The sequence below is a fragment of the Bufo gargarizans genome, chromosome 10, assembly GCF_014858855.1.
Source record: "Bufo gargarizans isolate SCDJY-AF-19 chromosome 10, ASM1485885v1, whole genome shotgun sequence".
NCBI lineage: Eukaryota > Metazoa > Chordata > Amphibia > Anura > Bufonidae > Bufo > Bufo gargarizans.
The window spans coordinates 112,710,729-112,722,551 of record NC_058089.1 but is presented as its reverse complement, the minus strand read 5'-3'; the positions used below and the strand labels follow the sequence as shown (position 1 = coordinate 112,722,551).

General features: G+C 45.8%; 1 protein-coding gene across 1 annotated transcript; it reads left to right on the top strand.

Moving 5' to 3' along the window:
- The first annotated feature begins 2,456 nt into the window (after positions 1-2,456).
- On the top strand, positions 2,457-11,028 carry LOC122921039 (plasmolipin). Its single transcript, XM_044270923.1, has 4 exons — positions 2,457-2,715; positions 6,156-6,329; positions 6,909-7,028; positions 10,258-11,028. The coding sequence occupies exons 1-4, from the start codon at positions 2,584-2,586 to the stop codon at positions 10,357-10,359; spliced, it is 528 nt and encodes a 175-aa protein (XP_044126858.1). The 5' UTR covers positions 2,457-2,583; the 3' UTR covers positions 10,360-11,028.
- The last annotated feature ends 795 nt before the right edge of the window (positions 11,029-11,823 follow it).

The window sequence follows — 11,823 nt, the reverse complement described above, 5'->3', positions numbered from 1 at the left end:
AGCTAATGATAAATCTGGCCCTGTGTGTGGAGAAAAAGAGGCGCAGCACACCAACATCAAAACCTCATCCCAACTGTGAAGTATGGTGTTGGGGGCATCATGGTCTGAGGCTGCTTTGCTGCATCAGGGCCTGGACGGATTGTTATCATCGAAGGAAAAATGAATTCCCAAGTTTAACAATATATTTTTCAGGAGAACTTAAGGCCATCTGTCCACCAGCTGAATCTCAACAGAAGATGGGTGTTGCAACAGGACAACGACCCAAAGCATAGAAGTAAATCAACAGCAGAATGGCTTAAACAGAAGAAAATACGCCTTCTGGAGCGGCCCAGTCAGAGTCCTGACCTCAACCCGATTGAGATGCTGTGACATGACCTCAAGAAAGCGATTCACACCAGAAATCCCAAGAATATTGCTGAACTGAAACAGTTCTGTAAAGAGGAATGGTCAAGAATTACTCCTGACCGTTGTGCACGTCTGATCTGCAACTACAGGAAACGTTTGGTTGAAGTTATTGCTGCCAAAGGAGGTTCAACCCAGTTATTAAATCCAAGGGTTCACATACTTTTTCCACCTGTACTGTGAATGTTTACATGGTGTGTTCAATAAAAACATGGTAACATTTAATTCTTTGTGTGTTATTAGTTTAAGCCGACTGTGATTGTCTATTGTTGGGACTTAGATGAAGATCAGATCACATTTTATGACCAATTTGTGCAGAAATCCATATCATTCCAAAGGGTTCACATACTTTTTCTTGCAACTGTAACTACTATAATAACGCTCCTATGTACAAGAATATAACTACTATAATACTGCCTCCTATGTATAAGAATATAACTACTATAATACTGCTCCTATGTACAAGAATATAACTGCTATAATACTGCCTCCTATGTACAAGAATATAACTACTATAATACTGCTCCTATGTACAAGAATATATCTACTATAATACTGCTCCTATGTACAAGAATATAACTACTATAATATTGCTCCTATGTACAGGAATATAACTACTATAATACTGCTCCCATGTACAAGAATATATCTACTATAATACTGCTCCTATGTACAAGAATATAACTACTATAATACTGCTCCCATGTACAAGAATATAACTACTATAATACTGCTCCTATGTACAAGAATATAACTACTATAATACTGTCTCCTATGTACAAGAATATAACTAGTATAATACTGTCTCCTATGTACAAGAATATAGCTACTATAATACTGCTCCTATGTATCTCTGTTCCTGGGTGTAGATGGAGGTGTCAGGTAAAAATCTATATTATGAGCTTCCATTATTTCTTTATTGAAGGTTCGGCAGCATGTGGAGTCCTCCCATATCTGGGGTGTACGGTATATTTCAGGGCAGGAGATGTGTGAGTCACTCGGGTGTGGATTTGATCGCTGTGCTAGAAGACAACATGGGTGAGGGGATAACGTCACAAAAACCAACCAATGAAGGAATCGCCATCAACAGCACAAATCACCCATAAAAATGTACACAACAGTGACAAGATGAATCACCGTGCAACTGCAATAGTGGAAACTTCCCAGGAACAGAGTATCTAATCCTATAGTGTGATACTATCTGCTTAGCTTCTGTATCTAAGCCACAAATGGCTTTTAGGCGCTTTATCTTAGCCAATCATGTGTAGTGTTGCTGAGCGGGTGAATCGAAAGGCCCATTTACACCTGCAGATGAGCAGCAGATTCTTGGGATGGACGCCTTCCTTCCTGACAGTCGGCTGCTCGTTGAGTGGAGGTGAAGCATTGTATTTACCTGCAGCGATCTCCTCCGCAGTATGAGGGAACGCTATTGCTGGTTCTCATACAGAATCAGTGTTTATGGGCATCAGATCGCCGTGTAGACTGCAGGATCTGCTGCCCAGGAACCATGGTTGGTGGTGCCTGCACCGACGACAGGGTCACCCGATGAACGAGCGTTTTGTTCATTCATTGGGTGATCTGCGGCACCTTCTCAGGAACTTTCGTTCGCAATAATCTGCCTGACTATTGCAACACGTAAATTCACCTTAACCCTATGAGTTGTGATACAGTCTGTTGAGTTGTGTATCTAATCCTATCATGTGTGATACTGTCTGCTGAGCCGCTGTATCTAACCCTATCACGTGAGTTACTATCTCCTGAGCCAGTGTATCTAATCCTATCATGTGATACCATCTGCTAAGCTGGTGTATCTGATCGTATCACGTGATGCTATCTGTTGAGGAGCACTCGGCACTACATCCCCCATCATGTACTGTTACTTATTTTCCTTTTCCCTGATACAGGTGTCCGGCAGGCGGAGGGTTAATCCTGCAGCAGCGCGCACAGGTGAGGCTGCGTCTTCCAGACTTTGCCCCGTGTGTTGGGTGCAAGGATCCTATTACTGTGTAACCTGCCTGTGCCCGCCCCCTGCACCTTGGCGTCTGGGGCGTAGGTAGGGAACCCTCTGACAGGCGGAGAGCGAGCTGCGAATCCCATTGTGTGCTAATCGCCCTCCGCAGACCTGCCTCACCCTGCAGCGCAGGAACACACTCGGCACAGCGCAGGAACAGAAGCAGCACCATGGCCGAATTCCCAGCCAAAGTCAGCACCCAGACCAGCTCCCCGGACGCCTCCAGCGGGGGAGGCTTCTGCCCCAGACCGGACATCACCTTCCTTAAGTCCATCCCGGGGATCCTCATGATGGTGGAGATCGTAAGTACCAGATTCCAGCCCGGCAGCGCCAGTTCTGGCAAACGGTCAGCGACTAAATGGGTCAGTGGGTGCTGGAGCATTATGAGAGGTGAACAGGGCTGTGACGTGGTAGTTCCTCTCTATCAGGGGCCCCAGCTAAATGGTCCTAATACCCCTCCCCTATAAATCCACCCTGTGGGGTCCCCTGACTGTAAGGTAACGGTCAGATCTGCGGAGACTGTGCGGGAGCGGAGCTAAATCCCAGTCTTTGTTTGTGCTGCTCGTTCTCCCACTCCCCCGTGGGAAAAAGCCGCAGACAAGTGCAAGCGTCACTTACCTGGATACCTACAGCCCCGGCTCTTAGGGGCGGCAGCTGAAACCAACCTCCAGTATGGAGCCTCTTCTAAATTCAATGCCTTTCTATGAGCTCTGCTTGCTGTTAGTGAATGAAAACATTCTGAGTGACACGCACCTGTCACTTCTCACCCCCATTTGTTCCAATTGTATCCAGTCTAATGAATCTTAACAGAGCGCTCGTCACAGTGTTTCAGTCTGGAGTCCAGAGGATCGTCTAGACTGGAAATGACTGTGATGTCAGCAATGTTCTCATTCACTGACAGCATGTAGAGATCTTGAAAATGGTAAAGATTTGAAAGACGAAGTAACTGAAAGATTGAATAAGTCGCCATTACGCTCCAGCCTTTCAAATCATTAGATTATAAGCTCTGTGGGTCAGGAGCTTGGTTTATTATTGACATTATGGTCCAAGGGTCACACAATGGAGTCTGATACATCGCCGACCTATAGAGAGCTCTGCCTCCAGCAACCCGGTCCGGCGTCATGCGTGCAGTGCATTATGGGGGCACTCTCCCTGCTTTATGTATATGGTGTGGGCGGTCATGTGGACTGATTTATAACAATATCACCTATCATTTCCCAGGGGGGGGGGGGGGGGGGATGAAATGTCGCCCCTCAGTGAGGTCCCTGTCTGCAAGTAAATTTCTAGGATGAGTTTAGGAGGACTCCCCCCATGGTGACTATCCCATGCGTCTCACGAAGGCATCACGTGACCTCTGATGTCATCGTCGCAGATAAGATGAAGCAATGATCACCAGCTCTGGTCACATGGTAAAGGGGCGATGCTGCCTGACCCTCCCCTGGTGTTAAAGGGGTCGTCTCACTTCAGTAAGTTGCATTTATCATGTAGAGAAAGTTAATACCAGGCACTTAGTAATGTATTGTTATTGTCCATATTGCCTCCTTTGCTGGCTGGATTAATTTTTCTATCACATTATACACTGTTCATTTCCATGGTTACGACCACCCTACAATCCATCAGTGGTGGTCGTGCTTGCACACTATAGGAAAAAGCACCAGCCTATGTGCCCTCCCATGGTCCCGGCCATCAGAGAGGCTGATGCTTTTTCCTATAGTGTGCAAGCACGACCACCACTGATGGATTGCAGGGTGGTCTGTAACCATGGAAACAAGTAATGCATAATATGATGGAAAAATGAATCCAGCCAGCAAAGGAGGCAATATGGATCATGACAATACATTAGTAAGTGACATGATAACTGCAACTTACTGAAGTGAGACGACTGCTTTAAAGTTCACGTTTATCCCGTCCTGATGATCTAAAGCTTATAACATCCTGATGGGGGGGGGGGGTCGCTAGAGATGAGCGAATTTCATATTTTGAAATTCGTTCACACTTCGTTTGGTGGCAAAAGCAGAATTGCGTTATGGATTCCGTTACCACGGGCCATAACGCATGACAGAATGCCTTTAGAGGCATTCCTTTATTCATTCCGTAATAATAGAAGTCTATGGGTTGCAAAACGGATCCGTCCCATTTCCGTTATGCAGGGGAGTCCGTGGTAATGAAATCCACAACGCAATTCACCTTTTACCAACAAGGTGTGAGCAAATTTCGGAAATTTGCTCATCTCTAATGATCACAGCAGCACAGAGCGTTTCAGGGGGAGTGCTTGCTTCATTGATCAGTGAGGGCAGGGCTGCATGTGACGGATTCCTCCTGGGTCCCTATGCAGAGGGTTAAAGGGATTCTCCAGGAATTAAGAAAATTAAAATACTTAAATGTTACTCTATAGTAAATATATTCCCAAATACCTTATTAATTAGAGTGGCTCGTTTTGTCTGCGGAGCAATCGCTAGGAGAAATAACATGGCCGCCGTCCTACCAGTACACACATATTTCAGTATTTTCTTAATACCCGGAGAACCCGTTTAAATTCCGTGGGCTGTGGATCTGTTGTCAGTGACAGCAGCTCCACGCCCCTTCCTTGGCACAAGGCCCGATACCCATGCAGAACCGGTTCTCATAACATTTATAGAAATAACTCGGGCCACAACCTGCTTGTGCCATACCGCAGCGGACCCAACCCCAGAGCGAAGCTACGACGAGACGCGGGTCCAGATCAGACCTCGGTACAAAAGGACCCTAGACCGGCAGTCTGTTTAAACCCCCCCATTGGGCTTCTGCTCTCTGTTATCAGCCGTATCACATCCAGTAGCGCTTCCACATACTGTATATACATATAGGTTTACATTCCCTACATTTATTCAATTTCTTGAAAAGCTGGGTGACATCCAATATGGCTGCCATTAACATTCCTGCAGGGCTTGTCACCCAGCTTTCCCAGACTCCTGCATAGTAAATCTTCCTGGTTACGGTACAGAGGAGCCCAACAGAACCACATGTCAAATATATTCACAGGGTTATCTTCCATGTCTGTCCTATAATGTCACCATATCCAATCAGGATAGGGCTGGGGAGAGGCTGACTGTAGCGTTCAAGAGTAAGTGGGGAACTTCCCAGCCCCAAAATTACTATATTGTCACTTCTTTCCAGGGCTGCGTCCCCTTCCGCAGACGTCTACATCATACTACACAATGTACTTGTACTGGCCCTTTAAATTCACACAGTGATGTGGTTTATTATTGAATGGAGGATGTCTGTGCATGCGCAGTGCTCTCGCCTTCACTTCTATTCTAGAGATAGGAATGGGTCCCAGAGGTGGAACCTGTCTGAACTGTGAATGTGACTGGAGCACGTGAACTGTGAATGCAGCTGTGGATGTGACTGGAGCACATGAACTGTGAATGTGGCTTTGATATGATTGGAGCATGTGAACTGTGAATGCAGCTGTGGATGTGACTGGAGCACATGAACTGTGAATGTGGCTTTGATATGATTGGAGCACGTGAACTGTGAATGCAGCTGTGGATGTGACTGGAGCACGCGAACTGTGAATGTGGACTGGAGCACGTGAACTGTGAATTCAGCTGTGGATGTGACTGGAGCATGTGAATTGTAAATGCAGCTCTTGATGTGACTCCTGGTCAGCACAAGGTAAGTAGTAAAGACTTCCACTGCTGTTCAGTCCCGCCCGGGTGATGGGGCAGAGTGTTACTGACTGTTGCTCTCACTATTGCAGCTCCTGGGTCTCCTGGTGTGGGCACTGATTGCTGACACTCGCTACAGTTCGGCACCCGGTTACGGCTGGGTCATGTTCGTGGCGATCATCTGCTGGGTGCTTACCATCATCCTGTTCATCATCATTTTGCTGCAGCTGCAGAGGAGGATCCCCATCATTCCCTGGCCCTTAACGGTGAGTCCCAAGTCTTTGGTCAGCCTGGAAACCACATATACCCCTCCTACTGATGCCCACTGCCCATTTAGACTCCAACTCCTGGTAGTCACAATTCTGCCTTATCAGAGGCTGCAGCATTATGTGTCCTCCATGCTTTACCCTGCAGCTCTACTTCTGATTGACTAGTAGGAATCATCACAAGCCCAGCAAGAAGGCAGTGAGGGAAAATCATCTATGGCCTCATGCAAACAGCTGTAAATATTTTGCAGTCCACAATATATGGATGACATCCATGTTGCATCCCTTTTTTTCAGACCCATTGACTTCATAGGATTTGTGGTCCGCAATTTGCTGCCAAATATATAGCATGGCATGTTCTGTCTTTTTGCAGAAGGGACAGCACATGGATGACATCTGGGTGCTGTGCATTATTTTTATTTTTTTTTGTGGACCCATAATGAATGGATCCATGTGCGATCTGCAAAAAATATGGTTGTGTGCATGAGGCGTAAAACATCAGTGAGAAAGAGAGGCATAGAGGAGGGATCCACTTTCATCATCAGGTAAGGGATCTGACATGCTCTTCTCGCTCACCAGGTGTTCATCTACCACGCGGCGGCCACCGTCCTCTATGTGACAGCATTCATCACCTGCGCAGCGTCAGTGAACATAGGATGGGTCACGAACAGTGATTACAGCAGAAGAGGGGCAGCCTCGGTAAGATAACGCAGCAATATACCTTACATCATTATAGGTTGCTGTTCACAATGTATGATGGAACTACTAGTCCCAGCACATCACTAAAAATGTCAGTCTCGTGGACAGACAGTCCCCCCCCTGGTATGACAACTACATAATGTGACCTCCATTGTACCTATAGCACTGCCGCACAGGCTCCTCCACCTGTAGAGGCTCTTGGGTGGAGTGTTGGCAAATGTGACACAATAACCAAATATTACTCACCCCAGTGCTGTATTCACCATAGAGGCAGGGCACACTGCTCTGAAGAAGATATCACACTGACATACCTACCCAGAGCCACCACTAGATGGTGCTTAATTCATGTTGATTGACTGTATAATATATATATACCCATATATGTATGTATTTATTTAGTGAGCACCCCTACTGGTGGCTGTATAATATGTATGTAGTGGCTGCTGTATAATCTATAAGCAGTGAGCTCCCCCTAGCGGTGACTGTATAATCTTACATAGTGATCTCAATTTAGTAATGGCTGTATACTCTGTATGTCATTAGGGGGCCCCCTACTGGTGGCTGTATAATCCTATTTAGTGAGCTCCACCTAGTGGTGGCTGTACAATCATTATGTGTCAAGGTATTGTTGTTCACCGTGCATACTGGTTGCCAGGGGCAACGTGTGGTTGTTGCAGCATGTTTGTATTTTCCTCCTGGTTCTTGGCTTGTCTGGTGCTGGAGGGGTTAACTTCCTGGCTGGGTGTGGTCATTAGGTGTTTATCTTGCCTGTGGCTTGCAGGCTGGAGTCAGTTGTACTCCAGCCTTTGTTGTTGCTGGAGCTTTACTCCTGTCCTGGGTGTTCCTTCTGCCCAGTCCTTGAGGGCCACCAAGTGGGACATCGATACCACCTTCCCTACCAATTGTGTATCTATGTGTGGTGTGGTGTGGTGTGGTGTGGTGTGTTTTTTTTTTTTTGGGTTGGGGTTATAGGACTGGTGGTGTTTGTTGTCCAGCATGTTTGTTAGACATTCCCGTCTATCTGTGCCTTCGGAAGAGGGCCTCAGGGTTCCCCGGAGGGGGGAACCACAAGTCAGTGATAAGCTCTTCTGTATGTTATAAGACTATAGCCTGGTGATAAGTGGTCAGCACTGCAGGTAGATATCCTAACTTCCCAGAAGAGACTACTATATATACATTTTTTTTTTTTCTTACCATTATCCTAATTGGAGTCAGTAGGTGATAAAGACTTCCCAGAAAAAGGTGTCAAGATAGCATTGTATATGGCAGACAAGGGGCGTGAAAGGAGGCCATCTACATAAAAATGGAGACGCCAAGCTTGAATAGAGGTTGGGGGGGTGTTAGACATCCATTGTCTGCCATATACAATGCTGTCTTGACAACTTTTTCTGGGAAGTCTTTTTCACCTACTGACTCCAATTAGGATAATGGAATCAACACCTTTGACCCAATGCTGGGTATAATTACCAGATGTGGATTCAGTTACATATTTATTCCCAGAATTGTTGTACAATCACTCAGAATTGAGAAAGCTCGTTGGAAGAACGAGTGAAACTTTTTCAAGAAATCTACAGTACGTCCAGTTGCCTTGATTTATTCTTTACAGATATATACCATGACCTGGATAAATGAGAACCTTCACAGACATACAGCAATGTGCATGGTTAAACAAAGGAGGGGGGAAAAAAAATCTGAAAGTCTCTCCAAAGATTCAAACCAGGGATCCCTACATACAATGCTGACCACTTACCATTAGGGTACAGTCTTATCACATTGAGGACTGTGATTTTTCTATGTTTAGAAAGCTAACACATAGTATTTGTTTCATTTTAATCATATATTGTTCCTGTGAATAAAGCAGTAATATGTATATTAGTTTTGTAAGCATAGAAATCCACTCAATGTGGTAAGGCTACAATAAGTAGTGTATGTGATATGTACATGCTAGGACACAATCCCGTCAATGAAGGGGGGAGTGTGCAGAACACAGTGTTACAAAAGCAATGCTCCAAGTGATCAACCCCAGCACCTGGTGCTCCAACTTGCTCATTTGTATGTGATTATAAAAAGCAGATATCTCTGCAGCTGTTTTAACATACAGACAAAATAAAACAATACCTTTCATCAGTATAAGGTTTAATACAGTTAATCATGCTGACAGAGCCTCTTTAACGTTCAGTACATCTGGAGGGAGCACTGAGTGTAAAGGAGACCATTTTGCCCTATGATTTATGTATATCCCTCCGCCAACATCTTCAGTACCAACTAATTGATGAATTTGAAGGGTCATCAACTATTAGGCCCCCTGCACATATTGCAGAACCCCTCACCGATGAGCTGTATGAACAGAAGGCCATGCTCCATGAGAGCGCTGCCTTCCTTTTATAGTTTACTTACTTGCCATTGCTGCGGTGAGCAATGTAATTACAAGAAGCTGCCCATTCACTTTTATGGGATGACTGTAATATACACCTGTATAGGATGGAGCCGCCCCATAGACGTGAATGGGACGGCTTGTAATTACACTGCTCACCGCAGCAATGTCAATGAAGAGCAGGCAGTGCTCACATGTAGCGCGGCCTTCACTTCAACCAGCTGATCGGCAAGGGTCCCGGGTGTTGGACCCCCACCGGATATTGATGACTTGTCCTGAGGATAGGTAATCAATATTAAATCCTGTACACCCCTTTAACTATGTTTGTGGTTTTAGCTGCAGATTTCACCCCCTTCAATGTGAGGGTGAGATCTGTGGCAAAACCGGATCTAATCCACTCCACTCCAAAATCCTCAATTAGATATTGCGGATTTGCTGAAGAAACGCACATAAATCCGCACGGAAATTCACACAGATCACATGTGCGTTCACCTGCATCATGGGCAGGCAGCTCCAGATGGCAAAAGGGTTTTTAGGCCCTTCATGGCCTAGGGCAGTGATAGGCAAACTGCGGCTCTCCAGCTGTTGCAAAACTACAACTCCCACCATGCCCTGCTGTAGGCTGAAAGCTGTAGGCAGTCTTTGCATGCTTGGAGTTGTAGTTCTGCAACAGCTGGAGAGCCGCAGTTTGCCCATCACTGGCCTAGGGGCCAAGTGCACTGCAACCTCTACTCTCCTCTCAGGCTACATAAACATATCTGCTAAATAAAGATACCGTCCCTGTGTGCTCTGCAGTTTTCTCACTCTTGACTGGTGTCATGTATCTGCACACTGACCATTGCCTTTGTTCCCCAGTTCTTCGCCTGCGTGGTGATGATCGCTTATGGAGCAAACACCTTCTTTAGTTTCATGGAATGGAGGGGCACCGGTGGGAACGCAGCATCCGCCCAGGCCTAAAGACTCCGCGCACACCTTGATGTATATAGCTTTTTTTTCCACTGACTGTCATCCCACCAGACATGAACTTGGAATAAGTCTCTGGGATGTCCTGTCCACAGACCTGAGAGACCATTGAAGGCGTTATCAATGTAATATAAGGGGAAGGGGGGTGTTAGGACCACACAGACCATGGCCTGGAGCAGATACATTACAGATCTAATGCACGGAATAAATCCAGGCGGTCTTCTCAATTATCTACAACTCCCAGCATCTGGCTGTCAGGATATGCTGAGAGCTGTCATTCTGCAACAGCAAGAAATCCACAGACTGGAAGTCACTAATTCTCAAGAACCTACAAGGCCCCTTTACATGGCGTCCTCCTACCTGCTCAAGCGGCCATATTTACAGCTCGTTCTATCCGCTCGGAGGATCCGTTACACATTTTAGAGAAAACAAATGAACGTAAACCTAGTCATGACAATACAGCCTGCGGTCTACGAGCTCTATATGCACTCTGGTTGAGTACCAGCTATTGCCACCTGTTATCAGCCGCTTCTGGCCAGGGAGAGGCTGAGCCTAGTGTTCCTCGTTGGAAAGAACAGCACAATCCAGAGCAGGAATCAGAAAATTCCTACAAATGCTTCGTCAAATAAACCAGACCCGCAACTAACGGCAAAATTACTAAAATATAGTTGTGTTTTTTTTTCCTGCAGTATGGTTGCTAGGACATAAATGTTATCAGAGCTGAGGGTTTGTGACAATGTATCAAATCTAGACTATCCTTTGCAAACTGACCAGCCAGGACTCCAGAATGATCCTGTTTACCTGCACCGATACATTGTAACAAAAACAATCTGGACACTTGTGCTGCTGTGTTTAGCCTAGGTTTCTATACTGGATACAACTGTACCAAACCCTCACCCGGAAGAAGTAATGCATCTGTAAAAAAGTTTAGTCATGTTGACTGACGGAAAGCAGAAGTTTTGAGAATGGTGAGGAATTTAAATTAAATATGCTTCCATACAATGACATATAATGCACCGAGTCACATGATTAAGACGAGGACAGGATCGGTTATTGCTGAGACAAGCAGCGCTTTCTTCATCTCATAGGATCCTGTTACGATCTTCAATCTTAATATATGGCTCAAGCATTACATAAGGTTGTCTCAGTTTTCTAGGGACCCTTAATGCATTATGCCAGTGTTTCCCAACCAGTGTGCCTCCAGCTGTTACCAAACTACAACTCCCAGCATGCCCGCACAGCCAAAGGCTGTCTGGGCATGCTGGGAGTTGTAGTTTTGCAACAGCTGGAGGCACACTGGTTGGGAAACACTGCATTATGCAACATCACAGCGGAAGACTGAAGATTGACTCAGGGCAGTGCTCAATATGACCACTAGGTGGCAGCAGATCATTACAGCATAACAGAGCTGTGGGACTACCAAGCCTGGATGGACTATGTTGGGTGAAGCTGTTCTGA